Source organism: Theropithecus gelada, chromosome 7b (assembly GCF_003255815.1).
Source record: "Theropithecus gelada isolate Dixy chromosome 7b, Tgel_1.0, whole genome shotgun sequence".
NCBI classification, from domain to species: domain Eukaryota; kingdom Metazoa; phylum Chordata; class Mammalia; order Primates; family Cercopithecidae; genus Theropithecus; species Theropithecus gelada.
In genome coordinates, this window is record NC_037675.1 from 102543855 (window position 1) to 102570191 (window position 26337).

Below are 26337 nucleotides of genomic sequence, written 5' to 3' on the forward strand. Positions count from 1 at the left end.
ATCAAATCCCACTTGAAGGGAAAGGCTGTTTGAGCTGGGAGCTTTGGTGGCGTCAGCAGTTCTCTGGGGTGAGTGATGGGTGTTGCCCAGAGGGCATGTGTGCCAGCACCATGGCCACCTGGTCCTCTGAACCTCAGCATCCCTGTCCCCTAGGAGGGCTTCCCGGAGCTCTGCCAGCCAGAACTAGAGGCTGTGGGACTGCTCTCTGGGTTACACTTTGGTACTGGAGGAGAGGTTCTCTGTGTTTCTTCCCTTTATTTTTGATGAAAACTATGGTGCACTTCTATTTGAGAATCATGTGCCATCAGGAAAGCCCAGAACCCACTTCTGGGGGGAGATGCTAACGGCAGTCCATTGGTGGCACTGGGACCATGCTGGCCTCAGCAGGTGCCCTCTGGACAGTGGGCAGCTGCTCCACCCATCCCCTGGACTCTGGCCTCCCTCCAGAGAACTTCCTGGTGGCAGAAACACGTTGGAGAGGCAGCACCAGTCTTCATGTCGGGAAATTCCATCAAGAAAGGCTATCCAAGCTGTGGCCTGCACAGTCAACCCGTTTTACTCATTTGAGCGCCACCCTTCTACATGATGGGGCGCCCACTTCAGGGAAGGTGCAGCTGTGGGAGCAGAAGGCAGGCCACACAGTCTGTATGTGACACGTGCCACTTGGCCCGTGGACCCTCAGCCTGAGGACCTCTGGAGGGGACACTGGTTCTGAGTCCCCTGTGGAAGGGGAAGCATAGTTGTTGGATGACGTGACGTGGACAGTTCTCTTCCGACCAGAGCCTCGTCTCTCATCGAGGAGGGCTTCTGCTCTCTGCTGCTTATGTCAGGAGAGGGCCACTGTTGCCTCCACCACCTCAGGTACGTCGGAGGGAGACCTTGAGGAAGCATTGCGTCTCCGACGGTGCGTGTCCCTGTGTGTTAACGCTTGCCGTCTGTTTCCTTTGCAGAAAGACCCCCAGGCTCTGGAAGAGAGACAGGACCCCAGAAGCTGTCCAGGAATGGTTGGAGGGAGGTTGTTGGTGATGTATTCACTCTGTGTGGCAGATACCCCACAGTGGACCTCCTAAAGCACTGAACGCCTCCTTGAAGGACGTGCTGTACGTGGGGTCAAGTTCAGGAACGTGGTGGGGGTGTCTGTCAGCCCCTCACTGAGGGTATGTATGCAGATGGTGGAACAGATGGCAAGTATTTTCCTTCATTTGTTTTTTCTTTTGAGAATTGAGAATTTATTGAATGAACATGTAGTCCTGTTTCCTAAGGTAAATCTATACGTAAAAATTTAGGTCCTACACCACCAATTTCTTATTAAGAAATGGACCAAGAAATGTGAACAAAACCATATGTAGCACAGTTTTCAGATTTTTAGAAGAATGTCAAAATATACACTGTCTTGTCTCTTGATTCCCAAAGCTTAAACTCTAAAGAAAAGGGAAGACATAGGTATACATACACTGGAAAAAAAATGGCAAATAAGTGAGGAGGATGGGAATTTTTATGACTACATGGGAGACACACTGAATTTTTTTTTTTTTTTTGAGACGGAGCCTGACACTGTCGCCCAGGCTAGAGTGCAGTGGCATGATCTCGGCTCACTGCAAGCTCCGCCTCCCGGGTTCATGCCATTCTCCGGCCTCAGCCTCCTGGGTAACTGGGACTACAGGCACCCGCCACCACGTCTGGCTAATTTTTTTGTATTTTTAGTAGAGATGGGGTTTCACCATTTTAGCCAGGATGATCTCGATCTCCTGACCTCGTGATCCGCCCACCTCGGCCTCCCAAAGTGCTGGGATTACAGGCGCCTACCACTGTGCCCGGCTAATTTTTGTATTTTTAGTAGAGACAGGGTTTTACCATGTTGGCCAGGTTGGTTTTGAACTCCTGACCTCAGGTGATCCGTCCACCTCGGCTTCCCAAAGTTCTGGGATTATAGGCGTCAGCCACCGCGTCCGGCCAGCAACTTTTTGCATCTAAAAGGTGAATGTTCCTTCTATGCTTACAGAATTTATGGTTAATCACGGAGGAAGTACCATCAAGGAAGCCCATTCCAGGAGGAAGTGGGAAGGGGGCAGGTGAAAAAAGCGGAAGAAACCAATTAGGGGCATATCCAATTAAGGACAAGTCCTGTCCTGAGCAGGGTTGCTGCAGCCAGATCCCCCAGCAGGGCCTGGGGAGTCAGCTGCACCTAGAGCTGAGGGCCCGGGGCGGACACGGATGTGTTAGTTCACTAGCCTGGGTACCCTAGCCAGGCCCCTCAGGGAGGGATGCCAGCCCCTCAGAAGGGACAGCCTGTGGGCTGACCTTTCTCCCAACACACAGGAAGAAGAGTTCCTTGGCTGATTACTACACCTATCCCAGCTCTTCCAGGCTGCCGGTGTTTCAGTTACCAAAATAAGACCCCCAAGCTCAGCCAGCAGCTGTTCCTCAATTCCATGTCCCCCTCCTTCAGGACCATCCTGGCAAGACCCACTCCTGGGGACGTGAATGATGTCTGGCCACAGAGAATACATGTTTATGACTCAGACCGTTTGATTCCCTAACCAACCATGTCCCATTGGTCCTCAACAGGGCCTCATGGAGGCAGCCGTGACCTGGGGAAAGTGGCCTTGCTCTGGCTGGTACGGGCAGAATGCTTGTCCATGTAGATTTGCTTTATTTATGCCAAATTGTGCTTTGAGGCTTCGGAGAATCAGACTTGCTTCCTCAACAAGCTGTGGCTGCAGGGGAGGGGCTGGCGAATTGCAGACAACGGGTGTTATCTGGTCCGCTCTCTAATCCATTTGCCAGTAGGAGGAACGCCTAACTCTGCATGTGTGAGAGGTAGTGGTTTTTAAGTACAAGACTGTTTTGAACCAATTCCAGCTTTAGAGAAGTGAGATGGGTGTAGGTTGTCCGTGTGTGGAATGTGAATGGAGGGTTGGACACGGAGCATACGCTTTGCCTGTGGAGAATGTGACCCGGTCCTCAGTACTGAAGCCATTTTAGGGGCACTTCCTGGAGTGATGACACCCTTGCGAGATACGGTTTGAGTCTGGGATTATTGGTCCTTTATTTTTAACTCTGGGAGGCATGTGTTGTCGCTATTTTAGTAAGTCTCTGCATCCAGTCCACCCCAAAAATGATTTTTCTGGAAGCTGCAATCATTGTTTATAGAGGGTGGTGGTGGTAGGGGCTGGTGAGCATCGTGTTTTGCTACCTCTCGGTTATATTTAAAGAGACATTGTTTTTGACCTGTTTGCCTATTCCTCAGTCTGTCACACTGACGTGACCAGTCCTGCAGATGGAAACTTTCTGGACACAAGCTTCACTTTCTGGAAGATTATTGGGTATCCTTCTCCCTTCAAGGTATGTGAAGGACGCTCCAGCCCACAGTTACGTGACGTTGGTCATTAGGTGCCTTGGGAGGGCTTCATGGAGGCAATGCTGACTTTAGGAACCTGACAGGCTTATTTTCTTTTTGTTTTTTATATTTTTGGAGTTTAAAGCATGGAATCCCTACTTTGCCTGCTTTACTTATGGCAAATTTTTGATGAACATTCACTTTTTTTTGTTTTTTTTTTTTCAGAATTAAATGCTACTTTGGAAACGCTCTTGACCGTGAAATCTCCATTAAGGAAGAGACCTTAGGGTTACTGCCACCCAGACGAGTGACAGCAGGGCAGACCCCAAACCTACGCGTGCCTACGTAGGAGTTCCATCTCTGGCTGTGAAGAGGCGGGGGTGGGCCCTGCGCTTCCCACATGGGACTCAAAGCACTCACCTGCTTCCATTACCTTCTCTCTTTGATGAGTCTTGTTTGGGTTTGTGTTCTCCAGGGCTGTTCCAACGTTTCGCATCCAAAAGGTGGATGTTCCTTCTATGCTTACAGGATTTACGGTTAATCATAGAGGAAAATCCACATTGTCAGTATCTAAGGCCGCTTTTAAAATATTTCTGAACATTTCTGAGAGGAAGGTTAGCCCCTGGCCCCATGCAGAGAGTGATGGAAGGTGAATCCCAGAACCTAAGCTCTTGTTAGCAAGGTCTGTCCTGGGACATGTGTCCTCCGCAGGGCGCATGTCACTGCTGCTAGCCCGGGAGGCCCCTGCCGACTGCACCTGTCCTGTGCTGTCTTTAATCTTGATAGATTGTGCTTAGGTTCATGCTTTCCAGGACTCACTCCTTCTTTGGTATTTAAAAGGTGGATATTCCTTCTATGTTTATGTTATTTATGGTTAAACATAGAGGAAATTCCACGTTTTCAGTATCAAATGCTGCTTGGAAACATTCCTGGACTGAAACCACCATCAGGGAAGAGACAATAAAGTCCCCCTCCCCAATCCAGGGTAAGTGGAAAGTCGGTGGACCCCAGAACATGTGCTGAATTCGTGCCATATGTCTGTGGACCACCTGCCCATCTTGAGAAGACCCCTCTCGCGAGCTGCCCGCTCAGCCAAGCGGCTGGGCTCTGTCGTCAGTTTCTCCATGAGGCCGAATGCTCTCCTCTGTGTTATGCTACTTTTGTGTTTGATGGATTGTACTTAGGTTCGTGCTTTCCGGGATGAAACCTTCTTTGGTATTTAAAAGGTAGATTTTCCTTCTATGGTTACGTGTTTGATGGTTAATCATAGAGGAAAATCCACGTTTTCAGTATCAAATGCTGCCTTGGGATCATGGCTGGACGGAAGCCACCAGCTGGGACGTGAGGTGGGGCTGAGCCCTCCAGGGTAAGTGGAAAGATGGTGGGCCGCAGAACATGTGCTGAGTTCGTGCCATATGTCTGCTGACCATCACCTTTAGAAGCCCCCTTTCGCTGAGGAGCCAGCTTGGCACACAGGCTGTGGTGTGTTGTCACGGCTACGCCATGGGACTGAAAACGGTTGCTTTGCTGTCTTGCTTCCATTTTCCATGAACTGCGTTCAGATTTGTCCTTTCCAGAGCCCAGTCCTTCTTTGGTATTTAAAACGTGGATATTCCTTCTATGTTTACGTGATTCCTGGTTAATCATAGAGGAAAATCCATGTTTTCAGTATCAAATGCTGCTTTGGAAATGCTTCTGGAAGAGACCGTAGGGCCTGATTAGGTGCAAAGATGGTGGGCTGCGCGTCGTATCTGAATAAATGGGGTGCGCCTGAGAACCATCTTGGATGCCAACTTGGTGAAGATTAAATTGTGGGTCTTGTGGTGCCAGTTTTTCTGTGGAAGCTCGTCTGCCTCATGTGACTTTCTTTTCTGATGACTCAAGCACAGGTGCGCGTTTTCCTGGATGGAATCCTTCTTTGGTATTTAAAAGGTAGATTCTCCTTCTATGAGTACATTATTTATGATTAATCATAGAGGAAAATCCACGTTTTCAGTATCAAATGCTGCTTTGAAAACCTCGGAGGACGTGAAGTCGCCATGGAAGAAGGGATGCCATCTGTACCCCTCTCGGGTACAGGACGGACAGATACAGAATTGTACTTTGTGTGAAATACGCCGTCAGCTTCTCTGCTGTTTGCTCACTGCCCCGGGCGCGTGCATAATGTGTTGTTACAAGGCTGTGTTCTCAGTATTGCCTCATTGACCTTGAACGAAGTTTGTTCTCTGTGTGTTTACCATGATTGCTATGCATTTTCTGGAATGAACCTCTTTTTCTGTGACTAGTTGTACCTTAGAGAATACCTGAGTGGGTTGTCAATTTCAGCAAGGAGCACTGCTTCAGGGGCTATGGAAGGAATAGACTTACGATTCACCCGCAGGCCTGCACTTCACACCTCGGTGTGCTGCCCTCACCATGCACATCCCATCTGTGTCTCTCAGGCTTGCTCCTGGAGCTGGTGGCAACTTAGTCACAGTGAAAATGGCCTTCTGTCACTGCCATCATTTGCTGCTTGAAGAGAGGTAATCCTCCCTGCTTTTGGTTTACTTGCAATGATTATACAAAGGCAGACTCTCTAGGGAGCAAATCCTGCCTGGGAAGCCTTCTTGGGAACAAGGCTGACTCCAGCAATCTGTCAGATGGCCAGGATAGCCCTGGGGTGTGGATGGTTGACCACAAGGCACGTGCCTCTGTCTTGCTGTTTGTGACCTGGTTCTCTGACCCTCTTCATCTCATGCGTCCTTCCGAGAACATTCTGGAAGAGATGCTGGCTTTGGAGATGATATAAGGTTTTCTTTTCAGAGCACCTGTTCCGCTTAGAAAAAAAGGGCCTCCCTTGGCCGGGCATGGTGGTTCACGCTTGTAATCCCAGCCCTTTGGGAGGCTGAGACGGTGGATGGCTTAAGCCCAGGAGTTCAAAACTAGCTTGGGCAACTGGGCAAAAACCCGTCTCTGCAAAAAATACAAAAATTAGCTGGGCATCATGGTGTGTGCCTGTGGTCCCAGTACTTAGGAGGCTGAGGCTGGAGGATCACTTGAGCCTGGGAGTTGGGAGATTGCAGTGAGCCAAGATCGTGCCACTGCACTTCAGTCTGGCTAAAAGAGACCCCTGTCTCAAAAAAATAAGTTTTTTTAAAAAAAAGAAAGAACAAAGGGCCTCCCTGGATGGGCCCTGCTCATCACAAAGCATCTGTGGGCTGCTGCTCCGGCAGGTCTGCCCAGCATGATGCCAGCCTCTGAGAAGAGGTCTTCTGGTCAATGCATCTCCCCGATACGTGAAAGAATGACTGTCAGCAAAGTCAATGTCTAATGTAGACGTGGGTCATCTGGTCCACCCACTCTCCATACCTAGCCCATCCTTAGAGTGACTTTTGGACCTCACTGTCCACTTGAGGGAAGGCTAGTCCACAGGAAGGAGGCTCCAGAGCACCCAGTGTGGCTGCAGCACTTGCTACTGGGACCTCTAAGCCCCATTGTGCTCTTAGTCCATAGGCGTCCTTTGGGGATTCTTGCCAATGGGAAGACCCTTGGATTCCTGATGTTAGTATCTGTTTATTCAGAGAGAGTTGGCCCATGAGAATCTCATTTTCCTTTGATGAATCTTGCCAATACTTTTGAGTAACAACTAGATGAATACTTTTGAGTAACAACTAACTGCTCAGATGGCTTTCTGAGTACAATGCCAAATTCAGGAGAAGGGACACTTGTCATAGTGCTGCTTTGTGATTTGCAAATGGAATGTGCTGGATTTCTGTTTCTCTTTTTTCTTTAATGATGCATGTTACTGCATCTTCTAACCTCCCTTAGCCAGTGTTCACCAGAGGGCTTCCTGGAGGCAGTGGCTTTGGGCAGAGGCAGAGGTTCTTCTCCCAGGGTATTTTTGCAGGCCCTAAAGGGATTTCAGTCGTTTTACATTTACATTATTTCAAATGGTACAGGATTGCCTGTCTTTTGGTAACCAATCCTGTCTTGAAGAGATGCTGAGAAGTAAAGTCAACTGCATGGCAGGCCCAGCTCCAGGGACAGCCAGATGAGGCTTGTCACCTGGCCCCTCCCACTTGGTCTCAGGCCTCGCAGGAGGAGATGTCCACTCCAGCGAAGACCTGACGTGATCCTCACCTGCTCTTCGAGCCGCTCTTTGGTACTTGAAGAGAGGATACCCTTTGTATGTTCACTTGATTAATGGTGAATATACAGGGGGAGACTCTTATTTGCGTATCAAACTCTGTCGGGGAAGGCGCTCGGACCCTGCTGTCTCCAGGACAAAGCCGCGGATGTCAGCCCGTCTCAGGTACGGCGTGGCTTCCCTGTCTGGGAACGTGAGCTTGGCTGTGATCTTGGCCTTTGGGTTCTGCCTTTGCCCTCTGTGCTGGTTCTTCCTGTGGACTCCCTGGAGGCAGCGGGAGAGGAGGGTCCTTTTTGTGTGCACCGAGTTTCATGGTGGTTTGCTTTTTTAAGGATAAATCACACGGATCTGCCTCTTCTCCATACCAAGTCATACCCAGAAGCCTTCCTGCTTCCGGCACTAACCTCGCACCTCTCTGGACACATGAATGGGTGGTGGAGGGTGGAGCACGGAGCCGATGCTGCTGCTCACCTGCTACTCCCCTGACCTGCTACTCCCTGGTGGGCTTCGTCCTTGAGAGAGTGTCAGCCTTGAGGGAAGCACATGGATGTCAGGCTGTTCTAAGGCAAGTGACTGGTGGAGCTCCCTGAGCCTGCCTGTGCCCTCTGGGACTGTTGCTGGACTCCAATGGCCAGTCCTCGGAGCACATTGTCCAGTGGATTGCACCTGAGTGGGCCTTGGGCAGGTGTGTCTGGTCTTCAGGACTCCTTTGTCCCCAGTATCTGATGCTGGGGCCCTCTTTTTGTTTGTTTTGAGGCAGGTGCAGATGACACATTCTTGGATCTGGTCATCTCTAGGACAGCCAGCCTCAGAGGAGGGACAGTGTCTCAGCACTCTCCAGCTCTGAGAATGCCTGCAGATGCCCTCTTCTCTGATGAGTCCATGTCTTCCAGGGCTGAGCCCTCACACCCCATGCCCCTTTGGAGAAAGGTGATGGTTCCATTGTCCATGTAGCTTGTGGGTGTTTGAAGCAGGTTCACCCATGCATGCTGAGTACATTGATAGTCATGCCCACCTGTTCTGTTGTTTAGAAGCCAATCTCGCTGCAGGGAGTCCTGGATGTGCCACCTTTCAGGGCCATGCCACCACCTGCAAGGTGTAGGCCCAGCTCCAGGGTCAGCCAGATGAGGCTTGTCACCTGGCCCCTCCCCTTTGGTCTCAGGCCTCACAGGAGGAGATGTTCACTCCAGCGAAGACCTGGCGTGGTCCTCACCTGCTCTTCGAGCCACTCTTTGGTACTTGAAGAGAGGATACCCTTTGTATGTTCACTTGATTAATGGTGAATATACAGGGGGAGACTCTTATTTGCGTATCAAACTCTGTCGGGGAAGGCGCTCGGACCCTGCTGTCTCCAGGACAAAGCCGCGGATGTCAGCCCGTCTCAGGTACGGCCTGGCTTTCCTGCCTGGGAACGTGAGCTTGGCTGTGATCCTGGCCCTTGGGTTCTGCCTTTGCCCTCTGTGCTGGTCCTTCCTGTGGACTCCCTGGAGGCAGTGGAAGAGGGGGGTCCTTTTTGTGTGCACCGAGTTTCATGGTGGTTTGCTTTTTTAAGGATAAATCACACATCGATCTGACTCTTTTTGGTACCAAGTCATACCCAGAAGGCTTCCTGCTCCCAGCATCAGCCTTATAAGGGAGACCTGGATGTTGCATCATTTCAAGGGGAACACAGACAGGAGGGATGCTGGAGCACGGAGCACTGGCTCTGTCTGTGCTGGTTTCCAGCCTGGTAGGCCAGCCCAGGAGGGCTTCCTAGAGGTGGTATTGACCTTGGGGAAGGGTCTGAGGTGTGCTCATCGCGTTTTTTGTTTTTTGTTTTTGGATGCTTGGGTGTTCATGATCCAGCTTGCAGTTCCCAGGCTGAATCTGCAAGAGTGGTTTGTTTCTATTTGTCGTTTGTGATTGCCCATGAAGGCAGCTCTGGGGATGAGCCGTGGGAGCCGTCAGCCCCGCACCAGGTGCGTGAATGTGGGACGTCAGAGGGCGCCTGCCTCTACCTCCATGTCTGTGCCCGCCTCTGACTGCTGGCTTTCTGCTCACACCTAGGATGGCGGCCTGAGAATGGGACTCTCGTTCTGTGTTTGTGGAGACACTCCTTGGGCCGTGTGACTGCCAGCTTTTTATACTCCGACTGCCATAGGGGTCATGTGGACCCGAAGCCAGCTTCAGGAAGGGCATTCGCCGCATCCTCAGCCCAAGGAAAGTGAACATCCTGGTGAAGAGAGGTGAGCGCCAGCCTGGGTAATGAGTCACACAACCTGCCACCTAGACCGGCAGCTCCTGCTCCTCTCTCCTTGAGGGAGAGGCACTGTGGGGAATGGGCTGTGGGTCTGCTTCCTAAGTTACTCCGGGGCATGGGGGTTTGACTACTGTTGACCATGAGCTCTTTCTTAGCCCGGCTTCATGGACACGATGCCAGCCTCTGGCAGGGATGGGGCAAGGGCTGGCATGGAGAATGACACTGGTGTTAACGGCTCTGTGAGATGGATGAAGGAATGGTGACCACAGGGCCTTTGCTTTGTCTAAGGTGTAAATTCATCCAGTGCCTGGGACCTCGGTGCTGAGTGCATCCTTAGGAAGACTTCCTGGAGAGGTGCCCACACTGGGAAGGAGATGGTGGTCCCAGCCCAGGGAGTTCCTGTAGAAAGGGAGAAGCTGAGCCCTGTGTGTGCCCAGGAAGGCCTGTGGGGTGGATCTCCTTTTCAGGAACAAGTCCTAATCTGGAGTGATGCCTGGAAATGAGGCTGATTCCGGTGAAGGGGTGCTGGCGTCTGCCCCTTCCCGGTTTCTTTGGGATGGAGAGCTGACCTATGGGCACATGGCTGGCAGGTGGTGTTTGCCACCTGGTCTGCTGATCCCGCGTCTCCCACCCCCTCCTCCCCCAGGATGAACCCCGGGAGACGAGGCCGGCCCTGTGAATGATAGTGAGGAACCTGCCCAGTGCTATTGTTTGGTACTTAAAGCGAGGTTGCCCTTTGTATATTCGGTTTATTGACATGGAATATACAAGGGCAAGCTCTCTGTGAGTATCAAACCTTGTCTTGGACCCAGTCCACACTCAGCAAGGGATGCGGTATGTGTGTGCATGACCGTGTGTATCCGTTTTGTGTGTGGCAAATTGCTCACGGGTCCCCACTTCACAGAGAGGACTTCACGGGCACATGGATGACTTTAGGGAAGGCAGTGGCCTCTGGGACATCCCCTCTCCTGGTGCAGTGTGGGCGGGGCCAAAAGCATGCACGATGTGTGTGGTCTGGGTCCCTGCTTCCTGAGCGGGCAGTCACCAGCCTGGGCTGATGGCTGGGGTGGCGCTGGTGCGGGGCAGTGGCTTTGTGGTCCCTGCTGTTACTCGGTACGTGAGTGTGCATGTTCTGCTTGGGGTATGTGACCTGGTCCACTAACCCTCAGCATCTAATTCATCCCCAGGACCGCGCCTTGAAGACATACCAAGTCCACCCAAGGCAGTGGCTTTCTTTTCCGTGCTAACCTTTGGTACTTGGAGAGTGGTTATCCCTGTCCTGTTCGTTTTGCTCATGTCGAATCGTACAGGGTCATCCACTTTTTCAGTATCAAGAGCGCAGACTCTGGAGCTCGATTTCCTGTGTTTGGATCCCACCTCTGACATTTACTAACCGTCCAACTTTGGGCAAGGATCTCATCGTGCTGTGCCCGTGGTCTCACATGTCAAATGGGAATCACGTCGGCGTCTACTTCGTGGGCTGCTGGGGCTGAATGAGTTAAGACTTGTACACGGCTCAGAGCAGAGCCCGGTGGTCAGCACTTCGTAGGTGGTAGCCAGGACCCTTGTGTGCTGTGAAACTATCACTGGGGGGGGGGGGTGGTGGTGGTCTTATGACTAAAATCTCTCCGTGGGTTTTTGGAACAATGTCAAGACATGGAAGTCAAGTCCTTTGTCGGGTATGGAACGGACTATGAAGCCCAGAGCACACACGGTGTTTACAGTGGGGGCCAGTGACAGTGTTGATGCTTGGCAGCTGAGCCATTCTCACGATGCTTTTGAAACACAATGCCACATGCAGTGGGGGTCAGCAGGGGTGCCGAGAACATTTGCTGCACTTAAGAGAGACAGTCCCTGGATTCTTGACCTCAGCCACTATCCACACTTTGAAGCAAACTCTTGAGCGAGAACGCCAAGCCGAGTGAGAATTCTATGGCATCTTGCTTTCCTGGTGCTTAAAGAGAGGTCAAACATGGTGCATGCATTGTGCATGCCTGTATGTGCGTGGTGTGTGTGCATGAGCGTGTGCGTGACTGGGTTTGCCAGGTAGCAATCACCATCCAACCTTGAGCTAAAGACCTGGAGGTGGTGGTGTTCCTGTCCGTGCTGCTGTTTCATACTTGAGGAGAAATTATCCTTGGTGTGTTCGCTTTATTTATGATGAATCATACAAGGACAATTTCTTTTTGAGTATCAAATCCTGCTTCGGCAGACTTCCTGGATGCCACGACAAGTTCTGTAAAGGGATGCACGCATCAGCCCTTCCCAGGGGGCTCATGCCTGGGTGGGGATGAGGGTGCATGCAGTTGGTTTGTGGTGGGGACACTTGTGCCCTAACCTCAGAACCCTGGAGGCGGGGCCATGCTTGGCAAGGGGCCATGGGACTCCTTGGTGCTGCCAAGGATTTGCATTGGCCATGGGTGTGTGTTGTGGGTGACCCAGCATTCAAGCGACTTATCAAATCCTGCCTCTTGGAGGCACTTCTTGGACATGAAGCAAACCTTAGAGACAGATCACTGGGGCCAGACCCCTTTCCCTGCCCGAGAGTGTGACCCCCAAGGCATGGGCTTGACTCTCAATGTGTGAAGCTGACCTGCTAATCCTCATTGTTTGGACTACCTGAGAAGAACCTTCTGGAAGAGACACCAACTTTGGAGAAGATGCCCAGCTCTTCTTGATGGCACAGTTCTTTGGTGCTTAAAGAATGGCTGTCCGTAGTATGGTCTCTATATTTATGATGATTAATATCGGACAACCATTGTTTTAGTATCCAAATTTGCTTCAGAAGTTTTCGAAAGCACAGTGCTGACTTCAGCGAGGGGACATCGGTGCCTGCCCCACCATGGAGTGTGACTGTGTCATTGATTTATAATAATGAATCCAGTGATCTCAGAAGGCAAGCCACCAGTGCGATTTCCTTGGACAAATGCTAGCTTTGGGGTGGAGATGCCATTAGGGGTTTGGTGCCATACTGTTTTATTGGAAGATGTTCACAATTATTTCATCCCTCTTTCTCTTCTTGTTATTTAATCTTAACTACGAGGAATTCCTTGGAGAGATGCCAGGGTCAAGCATCTCTCTAGATAGATGGTGGACCGGGGCATCTGGGTCCAGCCTCTCCTATCTTTAGCCTCCATTCTGAGCACGAAAACCTTCCTGTAGGGAATGCAAACATTAGTAAAAACTCAGTACATTTCCTGTTACTACTACTGCTTTTTGGCAGCTCCTAAGCAGCTGTCTGTTGGGTGTTTGGGTTATTCTTGGTGGGCGTGGCATGGCTTTGTGTCTTCCTTGGGAACCACCCCATCTCAGACAGACTCTCATGGAATAAGACGTTGTGTTCGGCAGCACCTCTGGGGGGTGTGTGTGTGTGTGTGTGTGTGTGTGTGTGTGTGTGTGTGCGTGCGCGCGCGCGCATATGAATTGTTGGCTAGAGTAGTGTTTCTCAAACTTTAAAAATGCTCCTAAGATTTTCATCACCTAGGGATCTTGTTAAAAAGCAGATTCTGATTCAGGGACCAAGATTCTGCATTTTTAGCAAGTTCTCAAGTGATGCTAATGCCGCCGGTCTGTGGACAACACGTGCAGCGGTTCAGGGCTGGAGACCAGGTGCTTTCCCTGTGATGTGCGTCCTCTGTCTCCCCACATGGGAGAACGGCCCAGAAGCAATGTGCCATGCTTTGGTTTGTGAACGAGGGTTCACCTTCACATGCATAAATATCACAAGATTACTTTTCTTTAAATCAAATCATGCCTCAAAGGGCTCCCCAGATGCAAGACCTGCTTCAGGGAGGGGCCGCCGGTGTCAAGCTGCTGCAAGATTGTCGGGTGGGGGTCAACGGCATGCTTATTCATTATTGATGTCCTGGGCTCTGGAGTTCTGTGACCCTCGGGAGGAACTTCCAGGAACTGAGACCGTCTCTGCGGTAGGGACCCTGTCTTCAGGGATCAGTGACACCCCGTTTTGTTGGAAGCAGAATTCTTCACGATGGCTTTGCTTATCTCTGACATGCATTCTGGTGGCTTCTCGTCATCAAATCCTGTCTGTCAGGAATCCCTGGAGGAAGCTTTTCTAGATCTTTAATGGAACCTGCCTTAGAAGTCTTTCTGAGCATGGTTCCAATGTCAGGGTTTGGACTTTGGTGCCAGGGCTGCCTGGGCCCTGAGACGAAGGTACGGGAATGGAAGGTTGATGCCAGCATGTGTGCTTTCTCTGCAGGATGTGAACACCTCTCCCTGCCCCCGCTGCAGCCCTGGGATTCAGCTCATCCTGAGAAGAATCTTCTGGAAGCAAAGACAACGGTGGGGAGGAGGCCATGGTTTTCGTTTCAGAACTATTCAAGGATATTTGAGGAGAGGTTATCCGTGTTATGTTCGCTTCATTCATCATGAATAATACATGGTTAACCTCTTTTTGAATATCAGACTCTGCCTCGGAGGGCCGCCCCCACGGGAGACGTGAGAGTGTGTGCCTTGTGTGAGCTGAGAGCCCGCACCCCGGCTCTGTGCTGTGTGAGGGAGGCCTCCTGAAAATGAGGCCGGTGGGGGGAAGAGCCCTGGATTGCTTTGCTGTGTTTGCTGTGAATGCGATGCGTTTTTACGAGTTATGTGAGGTTCCCTCCTCTTTGAATGCCAACCTCTGCCTTCCCCCAGTGCTGGGGCCTGTGGCTTAGCCACAGGGCTAGGTCCTTTCCTGGGACAGACCCTCTGGACCCAGTGCTTTTCAGGGTGGCTCCCTGGGGGCGAGGACAAGGTCTACCGCTGCCCTGGGACACTTGAGGAGAAGTTACTTCTTCCATGCGGACTCCTCTGAGGACAGCCTGTTTTTTTAGGGTCGGATCTGGCCCAGGGTGGCTCCCTGGATGAAGTCCAGTGCCTCTGTGGGTGTGTGAAGGGCAGGGCGACTTGGGCTCTGTTCCTACTCCTCACCCAGGTCACTGGCCCAGTGCCACTTCCTCCTCAGGTCAGCTTCCCTGAGGCTCTGCCAGCCGACCTGGTGGGATCTCCTGGTCCACTGCTTGGCACTCAAAGATGCTGGCATGGTGTCAGGTTCCCTTCGCTGCCTCCTGATGGAGACCACGCAGCTAATGACTCTTTGGCTCTGTGATGCTGCCTCAGAGGGCTTCCTGCACGTAGCACCTAGTTTGGGAGGAGAGCACGGACTCCAGCATGGCCCCTGGTTATGGAGAAGGGAGGCTGTCCTTGATCCCCGGTTTGGCTGTGCCTCCACCCAGATCTCATCTTGAGTTCCTTCGTGTTGTGGGAGGGTCCTGGTGGGAGGTGACGGAGTCATGGGAGTGGGTCTTTCCCCTGCTGTTCTCAGGATAGTGAACGGGTCTCACGAGAGCTGATGGTTTCGTAAGGCGGAGTTTCCTGCACAACGTCTCTGTTTGCTGCTGCCATCCACGTAAGACCTGACTTGCTTCTCCTTGCCTTCCACCATGACTGTGAGGCTTCCCCAGCCACGTGGAACTGTAAGTCCAATCAAACCTCTTTCTTTTGCACATTGCCTAGTCTTGGATATGTCTTTATCAGCAGCCTGAAAATGGACTAATACAGTGGAGGACGGTGGCACCCAGCCCCGCCCCCTTCAGGATGTAGTCCCTGTGCAGGGCAGCATCCTGGAGTGGCTGCAAAGCCCCACTGCTCTCTGCCTCGATGCTTTGTCTTATCTGAGGCGGCCAGTGCGCGGGGGTCCCTGTGTGGAGTCTGTTCGTATGGGTGCCTGCGGGTGCCAGCTTCACAGTAAGAAAACTGTCGGCTTCGCCTGAGGTGTGTGCACAGAGGTGACGCAGGGACAGGAACTTTGTTGATGAACGTGTTCCCTGCGCCGCTAACCCGGAGAATTCGTTCCACCCTCAGGAGAAGCCCTAAAAGTGATGGAGGCTCTGGCCGGGGGATGCCGACGCGCTGTGAATGTCGCGGCATGGGGCTTGGTGAGGAACCGCCGGAGCGCTCTTGCATTTTTCATGACAAAGACCACACCGTTGGCCTCATTCCTGCATGGTGGGAGAATGTGTGGAGGTGTCCCGCCGCCAGAGAGGAGGCCTGTGTCAGCACCGTCACGAGGTACCTGGGGAAGGGTCTGTTGACGATGCCCAGTGTTCGCTGGCCCAAGCAACCAGTCCTTGGGGGACTTCTGGGCAAGACCGTTTCAGTGCTTAGCCCCACTCTGTGTCCCAGGCAGAGAAGGGGCTGAATTGATGATACCTATTAAATGGCTCATTCATTCTCATTATCCATGCAGCCTGCCCGTGAGGGCCCCCCAGAAGGGAGGGCAACTCCAGGGAAATGTTCTCGCCATCAGCACGAGGCCATGGTCCAGGAGGTACTGCTGGACCAGAGGCCACAGGGCAGATTGTCAGGCCAGGTCACAGGCTTTCTCTGTCCTTGACCCTCAGCATCCAGGCTACCTACAAGAGGAGGCAAGGGGACTCCTCTGCCACACCTGGAGAGGTCCACACCTGTAGCAGGTTCCTTCTACAATGCTTTCTCTGCTACAAATGCAACTCAGCATCACCTCTTTCCTGGATATAATTCCAAGGAATTATTAAAGGAGGCATTGGTGTCAGCACCTCCCAAAATGCTTGTAAAGATGGCCCATGGCAGAGCCTGTGCCTTCATTAGAAGTAAGCCTCACACACAGTGGCCTCCAGGCTCTGGAGGCCTCGGGGGCAGAGCAGCGTCCAGGCTGACTGTGGGGCCTCGCCTGGGTTTGTGGCTCATCATATTGGACCGCTGTTTTTCAGGACAGACTCCCTGGAGAGGTCCCTCGGCAGGACCCTGACCTGGGGGTCAGGGCACTGTCCATGATAGGGGAATGGATGGTTGATCAGAGAACGTACATTTTATAAATGGTGTATGTCAATTGATCCACAGTTCCTACCTATCCAGTGACTTCTCCTGGAGGCCACATCAGCTCAGAAGAAGAGGTGGTGGTTTCCTAGGCCATGCTGTTATCTGGCACTTGAATGGACCTTCTCCTTGCCGGGTTTGTTTTTTTTTGTGCCGAGTCTCACGAGGGAGGGTTGGTGCCTTTTTTGAGTATGGATATTGCCGGGGAAGCTTTCTGGAAGGATCTGTTGCCCTTCATCCCTCTTCGGGGGCAGGAATGCATGGTTGACTGGAAAGCATGGGCTTGATTGACATTGTGCACCCCTCAACTCTCCTAACCCTCTGTCCCCAATTCATCCTCAGGCAGACTAGCTAGAAGGAAGGTAGACTCTGGTGAAGACGTGGGCCATCAGCGTCAGCCTTCGGTACTTGAAGAGTGGTTATCCCTGCTGTGTTCGCTTTATTTATGACGAATCATACAGGGACATCCAGTTTTTCAGTATCAAATACTGCTTTGGAGGGCTTCCCGGACAGCGTCCCGCCCTCAGGCAGGAGGTGTTGGCTTCCTTCACCTGCCACCCAAGGTATGTATGTGAGCAGCCCATCGCAGGACACGAGCTTCCTCACGTGCCACAGCCATGACCAGAATCGAATCTCTGAGGAGATGGCTGCTTCCAAGGCTGTGATTTTCTGGAAGGGGCTTTGGTGTCTGCACTACATTACTGGGGGAGGTCGACCAGTGAGAAGCCCATTCACACAAGACGTCTGTCACCTGCTCCAAGTGACCCTCACCCTTGGTAAGATGAATCCCTGGAGACATGTTGGCTTGGTAGTGTTATTGTCATCAGCCGGACTGACTGATAGGTAACTGGTCATCATTATTGCTTTTGTTCCAGGGCAGAACTTTTGAGTGTCAAATCTTGCCGGGGAAGGGTTTCTGGAAGTAGCTCTGCCCTCTGGGGAAACTTGGCATCCACGTCTTTTAGAGTTTGTGGAGAGTTAGTTGAGTAGTCTGAGCTTTGTTTCTGAGGCGTCTCCCTCAGCTCACTCTCCAGCCAGAGCTGTGTCCTGCCCATGGCCATAATGGCTGTTGAGAGGGTTGGTGGCTTTGGCCACCATGATTTTATTGATCAGGTTTTCTCTTTTTAAAAAATCAGATTCTTTTGTTTTTAGCATAACTACATGGTTCATGAACTGATCAAATAACAAGGAATGACTTGGTCAATCCATAAACAGTGATGGAGTGCACACTCTATTCTTGGTGATTCTGGACCTTAGCATAGAGCAGAGAACGAAATCAAGTTCTTGCTCACGTGGACTTTACATTCTGGTGGAAGAGATGGATGAGAACACATGAATTAGGAAGTGTAATTTTGTCCACTGCTAGGTTTTATGGAGAAAGGGAAAGCAGGTTACAGTGACAGAGGTAAAAGCAGGTGGACCTTTGTGTTAAATACAGGGGTCTGGAGAGCTCTCTCTGAGGATGTGGGTGGGAATGGAGTGGGCTGGACCAGAGGAAGATCTGGGGTAGGAGCATTTCAGGAGGAGGGCAAGGCCCATGGAAAGCCCCCTGACATCTTTAAGAAAAAGCAAGAAGGCCAGTGGGATTGAACCAAGCTGCTGGGAGTCACTGGGTCTGAGCTGGGAGAGGCAGGACTCCAGGTTTTATTCTGAGTGAGATGGGGGATTTGGAAGGGTTGTGAGCAGGGGGGATGCATGGTCTGTGTTGGAAAGATCACTCTGACCACAAGGGCATTGATAGAGAATCCACCCAGGGCAGTGATGGGGAACCCACCAGGGGGCTGGTGTGTCTGAGCTGGGCAGTTTCTCCAGGGGCACCTGCAGTGGCAAAAGGGGGCTCTCTCTGGACCTCCCCCGTTCAGTGGGCCCTGTGGGAGCTTGGCTGGCACCTTGACATGCTTGATGGATAACTCAGTGTGCTCTGTTGAGAAGTCCAAGGCCCTGTTCAGAAACCCTGGGGTCTACACACTGTTGAGCGCTCCTGGCCTGCGACAAGTGGCCTCCCTCTTCTCATTCCTAAACCTTGCGCGTGTGGATTCAGGACCAAAATTTCGACTCCAGGGAAGGGGGCCTGTGCCAGCACCACTCCAGGGGAGGTGAGTGGAGGGTTGCCCAAACTGCAGGGTGTTCCTAGAACACCTGTCAGCTGCCTCACTAATGCTCGGTGTCCACTCTGTCCACAGGATGGTGGCTGGCAGCCACTCCCCTTGGAGAAGTGGAAGGGGACTCCTTGTCTGTCTTGTCTCTGCTTTTCTGTGGTACTTGAAGAGAAGTTGTTCGTGGTGGATTCGCTTTACTTATGACGAATCATTCACGGACAACACTTTTTTCAGTACCAAATGCTACCTCTAAGGACTTCCTGGACACAATGGCAGCTTCAGGAAACATAGTCTTTGTGTCAACCATGTGGAGAAGCCAAGAATGGATGGCGGGCCATGGACAGTGCGCTGACCTAGTTGTAAGTCACCTGGCCCGATAACTCGAGCGTCCTATGCACCTATAAGAGGCCTTCCTGTGGGTCTCGCCAGCTCTGGGGAATCAGCTGTGGTTCTGCGTCACCTCCCGAGGCTTTGAAGAGAGGCTCCCTGGGCCCCAGGCCGACTTCCAGAAGAGATGTTGGTGTCAGCACCGTCCAGGGTGTGTGACTGGTTGACCAGAGGGGCGTGCACTGTGTTCACCCTGTGGGCCACCTAGTCACCAACCCTCAGCATCACTCCCAGCCCAGGAAGACTTTCCAGAGCTCCCACCGCCTCTGGGGAAGCGGCCATGGACTTGCTGTGACTGCTTGGTGGACCGGGATGACACGTACTCTTGGGGGTGTGTGTTTACTTAAAATGCAATGAGTCAACCTTGGTGGCTCCTTCACCCAGTCGCAGCCTCCTTGAAGTGTTGACTTCCGATGTTGGACGCCACGTTGTCTTCTGTTGAGGGACCTGATGCAGGCCAGTTTTTCTCCTGGGTGTGTGACTGAATCCTTCTTCCCAGAGCATGTGCTGCGTTTATTAGGGCTGTCACCTTGTCCTCTAATGCCCAGCATCCTGTCTCTCCCTAGAAGACTCCATGGAGGTGCTGCGGCTTTGGGAAACAGCCATGATTCTCCTGTCAGGAACAAGTGAGCTACACAGAAGCTCCCTGTCTTGTCCAGGAGGACGAACTGCATCGTTGCTGCTGGGGAGAAGGCGGTGCCCTCAGCACTCCCCTAAGGTAAGTGCGCCTCGGGTGAGCATGCACTTAATGTGGGTGTATGTCACTCGGCTCGGCCCACTACCCAACGCTATCCCACCCATTCCTAACAGGACTCCCGAGAGGGGCGGCCACCTCTGCAAGAGAGGCAATGGATTACTACTCACCAGTGTTCATGTGTGGTACTTGGAGAGAGGCTGGCCGTGATGAATTCGATTCATCAAAGCGAGTCATACACGGCTCTCCTCTCTTTTAGTGTCAAATTCTGCCTCGGAGGGCTTCCTGAGCTGCTTCCAAGGTAGGTTTCTGGATGGCTGAACCCATGGCAAGCACTTTTCTGAGGATGCATGTGACTGACCTACTAACTTTAGAGTCCAGGCTGACCCTCAAACAACTTCCTGGGGCGCTACCAGCTTTAGGAAAATCGAGAGAGGTTGTTGGGATGCCCTAATGTTTTAGAAGTTAAGATTGAAATACACATGGCTGACTTCTTTTTTCATTCCTATCAAATTCAACCTTGCAGTTGAATCTTGGGCATCTAGAAGCATCTTTAATAGTCAGCCCTCGGGATACAGAAGAGAACAGAAACAGGACTCTGTGTGATCCCTGGTTTACTAACCCACAGCAGCCTCACACCCTCCAGAGAATTCCTTTAAGGGAATCCCAGGTTTACCAAGGAGGCAGTGCTTAGCCTGCTTTTGCAGACACATTTGTGTGTGGTTTGCTTCATTTTTAATGACTCATGTGCCACTGACATCTTTGCATTATTAAGTGTTGCCTGCATGGCCAGCTGAGCACAGGAAGTGGTATTTCTGTGCGCACTAATCCTGGGTTGGTGAACCTGGGGTTGGCTGGAGAGCATGGGTTTGAGCCACCTGGTCCACTCATCCTCAGGGTCCCATCCACCCTCAGAGGCCACTCCCAAGCTGCCCAGGCTGTGCAGAAGATGCAGGAATGCTGTGAGCAGTGCCACCTCATGGTACTCGGAGGGAGGTTGTCCGTGGTGAGTTCGCATTATTTAATGATGCCCAATACACGGTCGACCTCTTTTCCGTATCAGATCTCACCAGGTGTCTTCTTGGACCTGATGCTGATTTAGGGGACACCATACTCATGTTGGTTCCACACCAGTGCAACTGAACATGTGTTTGGCCCTGTAACCAATGGGTAGGTGCTGCTAGCACTCCTAATCCTCAGTCAGTGCATTCCTGGGGAAGAAGCATGTGATCTGTGCTCAAGACCCCTCTGTGACTGAGGAAGTGGTGGTGCCCATGTTGCTTCCTGGGTTTTGTATTTTTTCAAAGAAAAATAATATATAGTTCTCTTCTCTTTCACTGTTAAATCTTGTCATGGAGGAAGGACTTCTTAGACATGTTGACAAATTCAGGGAAGGGGCATTGATTTCAGCGTTTTTGGGGACTCACTGGAAGGGTGATTCACCACATCTGTTGATCTGGAGGCCACATCAAATTTAAGAACAGAGGATAGTTGCATTTTCAATTTCTTGTTTTTCTTTTCAAAAAGGATAATTATTCTACCTTATTACCATATTTATAAAAATGACACATGCTTATGATAAAATTCAAGCGATGTGGAAAAATCTAAATGAAAAAGAGGGAAAATTGCCCAATTCTCTGGGCACCCAGAAATAACCATTAAGGGCTTTAGAAATTTCATACACCTGTCTGAGCATACATGCAAACAGAAAAACAAGACAGACACAGAGAAAATATGAGATCACACTGTACCTAATCATTTTATTAAAAATGCTAACTATAATTTTACTTCAATTTATCATAAAGAACAAGCTAAAGGAGATTGAAATGATTGATAAATATTTCTCGCTTCACCGCCAGAGGTAGCAACTCCTAAAAGATCCCTGTAAAATTAAGAAAAATTAGTGTGTAAAAATTAAGTGGTTGGGATTGTTACGGTTTTTAACTATTTCAGTTTCACTCCTAGTTCAGAAAGACAAAGAAGTCAGCACTCTTATTCTTTGCTTATTATCTCCTGCTTTTTCTCAGTTATATATTTTAATTTTACATTATAAATATCTGCAATTTGTTCTAGAACTATAATTCTTGCAAGTGTTTAGCCATAGTTCTATATTTAAATGAATTCATTTCTGACCACAAGGTTGGTTTGTTTGTTTTAACTGAGGTTTTTCCATTCTTTAGTTTTTAACTTTAATTTGTCTCTCAATGGAATTGATCTTATTGTTTCTGTGAGAATAGCTCGTAGACACTACCCTTGAGTTCTGGTGCATTTACGAATATGTATCTCTTTCTTTTATGCATAAGGGACAGCTTAGCTAGGTATAAAAGTCTCAGCCTACTTGTTTTTTCTCAGAAATTTATAGCTGTTGTCCACTGTCTTTTGCATTGAGGCTTTCACTAGCTGTCTTAATGGGGCCTCTCCATGTAGCCCTTACTTACCTGGACTATTTTATGTAGTGATCTTCACAAACCTTGTTTAGAAACACTTTGGGATACTATGTTCTGTGAGGTATTTCATCTTTGAGAATGTCTGACCATTGCTCTTACACCTTTTCTCATCTGTCCATTTTTTTTCATTCTGTTCTATTTGACCTTTAAAGATATGTATTGTATAATTTCTTTCAGCTTTAGGGATACAAGCCCCTTTCTTTGTTGAATCTATTGACTCTCATGATGGTGCTTTTCTTTGTGGTTTTTGTAGCTTTGTGTTGTGAGGTTATCATCAGTTGAGCACTAAGGTGTTTCTGTTTTGTTTCAATCCCTATGTACATGAGTTTGCATTTGGTTCTGCCTGGCACCCCAAGGAATTTACCAGTTGGTGCCAGTTTTCTAACTCATTTTGTTGGCTTACAGATTCCCAGACATATGGTTGGCATAAGTCCTCACCATATCTTTGTCCTGAAGCTTTGGTATCTCACAGGAGACCTCTTTCTATCCACTCCCTAAAAATGACAAATGCTCTTATCATCCCTGGCTATTATAAAAATTTCTGGTTCCCCTTTCCATTCCTAGATCAACTTCTCCTGGACCCACGGTCATGTCTTTTTATTCTGCTTATACTTGAACTTGACTATAGACTCTTGGAGCCTCTAGCCAGCACAGCACCCCTTAGGTCCCTTAGTAGCAGGTTGCAAACATGTTGCTCTGAACTAATTTTTTTCATTAACACCTGAGGGTTTTGCCTTTCAGTTGTATGTTTATTTGGGAATTGATTTTGGCTGTGGTTGCATTCTATCCAACACTTCTCAACATTTTTGGAGGAGAGGGTTCCTTACCAGCGCTTGTTGCTGGGATGGAGCCTTTGAGCTGAATGATGGGTGAACTTGGCATGACATTCTTGGCTCCCAGTTTCTTCCCTCTGAACTTTGTAAACTTTGCTCCATTGCTTTCTGGTATTAAACCACTGCTGTGGACAAGCCTGGGGACAGCTTCTTTCCCCTTGGATGGATGAACTTTTTTTTTCCTGCTTAGATTTCCTGATTCTTTCTTTAGTCTTGAATATTGGTGACTTTACCGGGTTATGACTCAATCGCTATTTTTATTCATTAGTTTTTCTGAATCATAGTATGCCTTCTTGATGAGTAGATTTAATCATTCCTTTGTTTTGAGGATTTATTCATGTTATGAGCACTTTTCTACTCCAGTAGTTGGTCTTTTCTTCGGTGAAATAATCTGTTTTGTTCATTTCATTATGTGCTGGAGGAGAAGAGAGTCTGTCATCTGGCCCCTTGCTGCCATCTCTGTCTGCACATCAGTCTGTTGTCATTTGCACTGTGCATTTGTCTATTTAAAACAATCCTACCCAGATGCCCCCTCCTCAGTGTCACCTTCCACCCTGGCAGGATGCCTTATGGCAATGCCCACTTCTGAGATAGTCGTGGGAGCCAGCCCCACTGGCCAGGTATGTGAATTTTCTGTTAACAATGGAAGATTTTGAAAAACCATATATGCTGTACCATTAACCCCAAGCATACAATCTATCCTTAGGAAGACTTCCTGGAAATTATGCTCACCTTCGGGGATGAGGCCATGATTCTGAGGTCAGTGCCATGCCATGGTCTAATTAAGTTTGCATTCAATGCTATTTGTTTCTTTATGATCAATATTGTAAAGTCAACCTCTTTGTCATGGACTCAGCTTTGGAGGACTTCCTGGACACAAGGCCTGTGTAAGGAAAGGATTGTTACTGTCAGCCTCGATGCTAATGTGAGATAAGGGAACGTATCCTGCTCTGATCCAAATGCCGAGTTTCTGTGCACTTGGCCTCTCCACCATCAGGTTCCCTGGAAGTGCTTCTCAGGCGTGCACCCACCTTGGCTAAGGCGTTGAGGTCTGGATGGCTGCAGGGTCCAGGATGGGATGGTTGAATATGGGGCGTGTGCTTTCTTTTCAACCCTCTTGCAGTCAGTCTGCTAACCCTCAATGTTCACTGTCTCCTAGGGGGACTTCCTGGAGGAGGCCAACTTTGGAGAAGAGGCACTGACACCGGGTCTGTGCTAGCGTGAGGTACTTGAAGATAGGTTATCCGTGTTGCCTTCGCTTTATTTGTGACGAATCATACACGGTTGACCTATTTTTCAGTACCAAATCCCGCCTTGGAGGGCTTCCTGGAGCGGAATCTCACTTCAGGGCAGGACCTTGGTGTCAGCTCCTCTCCAGGGTAAGCAAAGGGACCGTTGACCATAGCTGACCCAGCAGAGAATGTGCTTTCCTGAGGCCGTGTGCCCCGGCCCTAACCCTGTGTGTGCCGCATCCTTGGGGAGGTTTCTAGAGATGGTGCCAGCTTTGGGGAAGAAGTGGGGCTTTTCCTCTCAGAGCTACTCTGTGGTACTGGTGGAGAGGTCTTCCATGATGCCTTCAATTTATTCTTTTACCAATCCTACATAGTGGACCCTTTTGAAAGCATTAAATCTAGCCTTAAAGCACCCTCGGGTGGTGCCGAGTTTAGGAACTAGAACTGGTGTCTGAATGCCTGGATGGATGGCGACGCTGACCATGTGCACACTCTTCTTGGTGGACCGTGCACCTGCAGGCGTCCTGCTTGCTCACCACGGCGGTTTCCTCCAAAGAGGCAGCAGCTCCCTTGTCAGCTCACTTTGTGTTTGACAAGACGCCGTTTTGCTGTCTTCCCTGCTGCGCTCTCTTCACGTATCACAGAAGGTGCTCTGCAGACCTCTCTGCTGTGGCACGTCCCTCCCTGAATGGCTTCCTACAAGAGACGCTAACTGCAAGTAAGGGATGGAGTACGGCCCGGACCACAGAGTGTGTTTCATGGGTGGTCTGTTGCCACCTTCCTGACTCTCGGAATCCCATCCGTCCTCAGGCCTGCTGCTGGGATGCGCTGGAAGTGAGAGCCCGAGTCAGGTACTCGAATGGAGGTTGTCCATGGTGTGTTCATTTTATTTATGATGAGTATTACATGGCCAATCTCCTTTCGGTACTCAATTCTTCTTGGGAAACGTCACGAGGGGCAAGCCCAGCCGGCACCTGCTCAGGGTAAGGAAGTGGATCACCTCCGCGGCAGGCGCTCTCTGTGTGACTTACATCACTTGGCCCAGCGTCCCGGCCATCATTAGGAGGAATTCACCGAAATGATGCTGACGTTTTAGTTGACATGGTGGTCTTCTAGTCGCGTCCTTGAAGACTCATTAGTGAATAAACCACATTTAGTCAACTTTTTTAGGTGTGAAATCATCTTGGCTGTGTGGCACACTTTAGGGAAAGGAGCTCCTGGCTGAATGGAAGACATTCACATTACCCCCTCAAATACCTTATCTTCGGGGTGACCCCTGGGAAGCAAGGGGTGGAGGGGTCTCCTCGGCAGGGATAACTGATGTTGTTTAAAGATGCGTTTCCATGGCATGACTCAGTTATTCCTACTGCAAGATGAGAATCATTAATAGCATTTGTTACTATCTTATGTCGCCAGCTGTGTGCCCTTGGAAAATCCCTTCACCTGTCAGCCCTGTGGGCCTCAGTCTCTTTCTCTGTAAAGCAGGGTTAACAGGGGAGTGGAAATGTGCTCTTTGTGAAGTGTCTAGACAGCATGTGGCATGTGGCTGTAGGATAAGCATTGTTTCTGAGGGTGGTCCTTATATGAATGTTATGTCATCTGCACTCGTTGTCCTCTCGCCGCTAGAATGGAAGCTCCTTGAGGGCAGAGTCCTTGTTTGTCTTGCCTGGTGCTGTGTCCCCAGGTGTGCACAGTAGGTGTGATGCTGAATGAATGAATAGGCGACATGACCTGTTTTCTTGGTTGAATTCTCTTTGAGGCCTCCTGGAATGGAGTGCATGGAGGACAGTCACCTGAACCTGTGCTGTCCCTGTGACACAGCCCCACCCACCCTCTGAGGATGCTGCACTGGAAGAGGAGTCGCCAACCTTCAGGTCAGGTCCTCCCTCAACCCCCTGTGTTGAGGGACCTTGGTGTCCCAGCCCCCCTAGGATAGGTGACCAGGGGCTGACTCGAGCTCGGGCTGACCCACGCTGTGTGTGCGCATGGCCTCACCCACACCGCCTGCTCCACAGCTACAGGAGCTGGTCCATGACCAACCGTGTTCCGACCACTGCCTGGGGGGCTCCTCGGAGGTAGAGAAAG

General features: G+C 50.4%; 1 protein-coding gene across 1 annotated transcript; it reads left to right on the plus strand.

Annotated features, from left to right (window-relative positions):
- Positions 1-9669: 9669 nt before the first annotated feature.
- Positions 9670-16301, plus strand: LOC112629412. Its single transcript, XM_025392980.1, has 3 exons — positions 9670-9691; positions 15568-15774; positions 16107-16301. The coding sequence occupies exons 2-3, from the start codon at positions 15605-15607 to the stop codon at positions 16240-16242; spliced, it is 306 nt and encodes a 101-aa protein (XP_025248765.1). The 5' UTR covers positions 9670-9691; positions 15568-15604; the 3' UTR covers positions 16243-16301.
- Positions 16302-26337: the final 10036 nt, after the last annotated feature.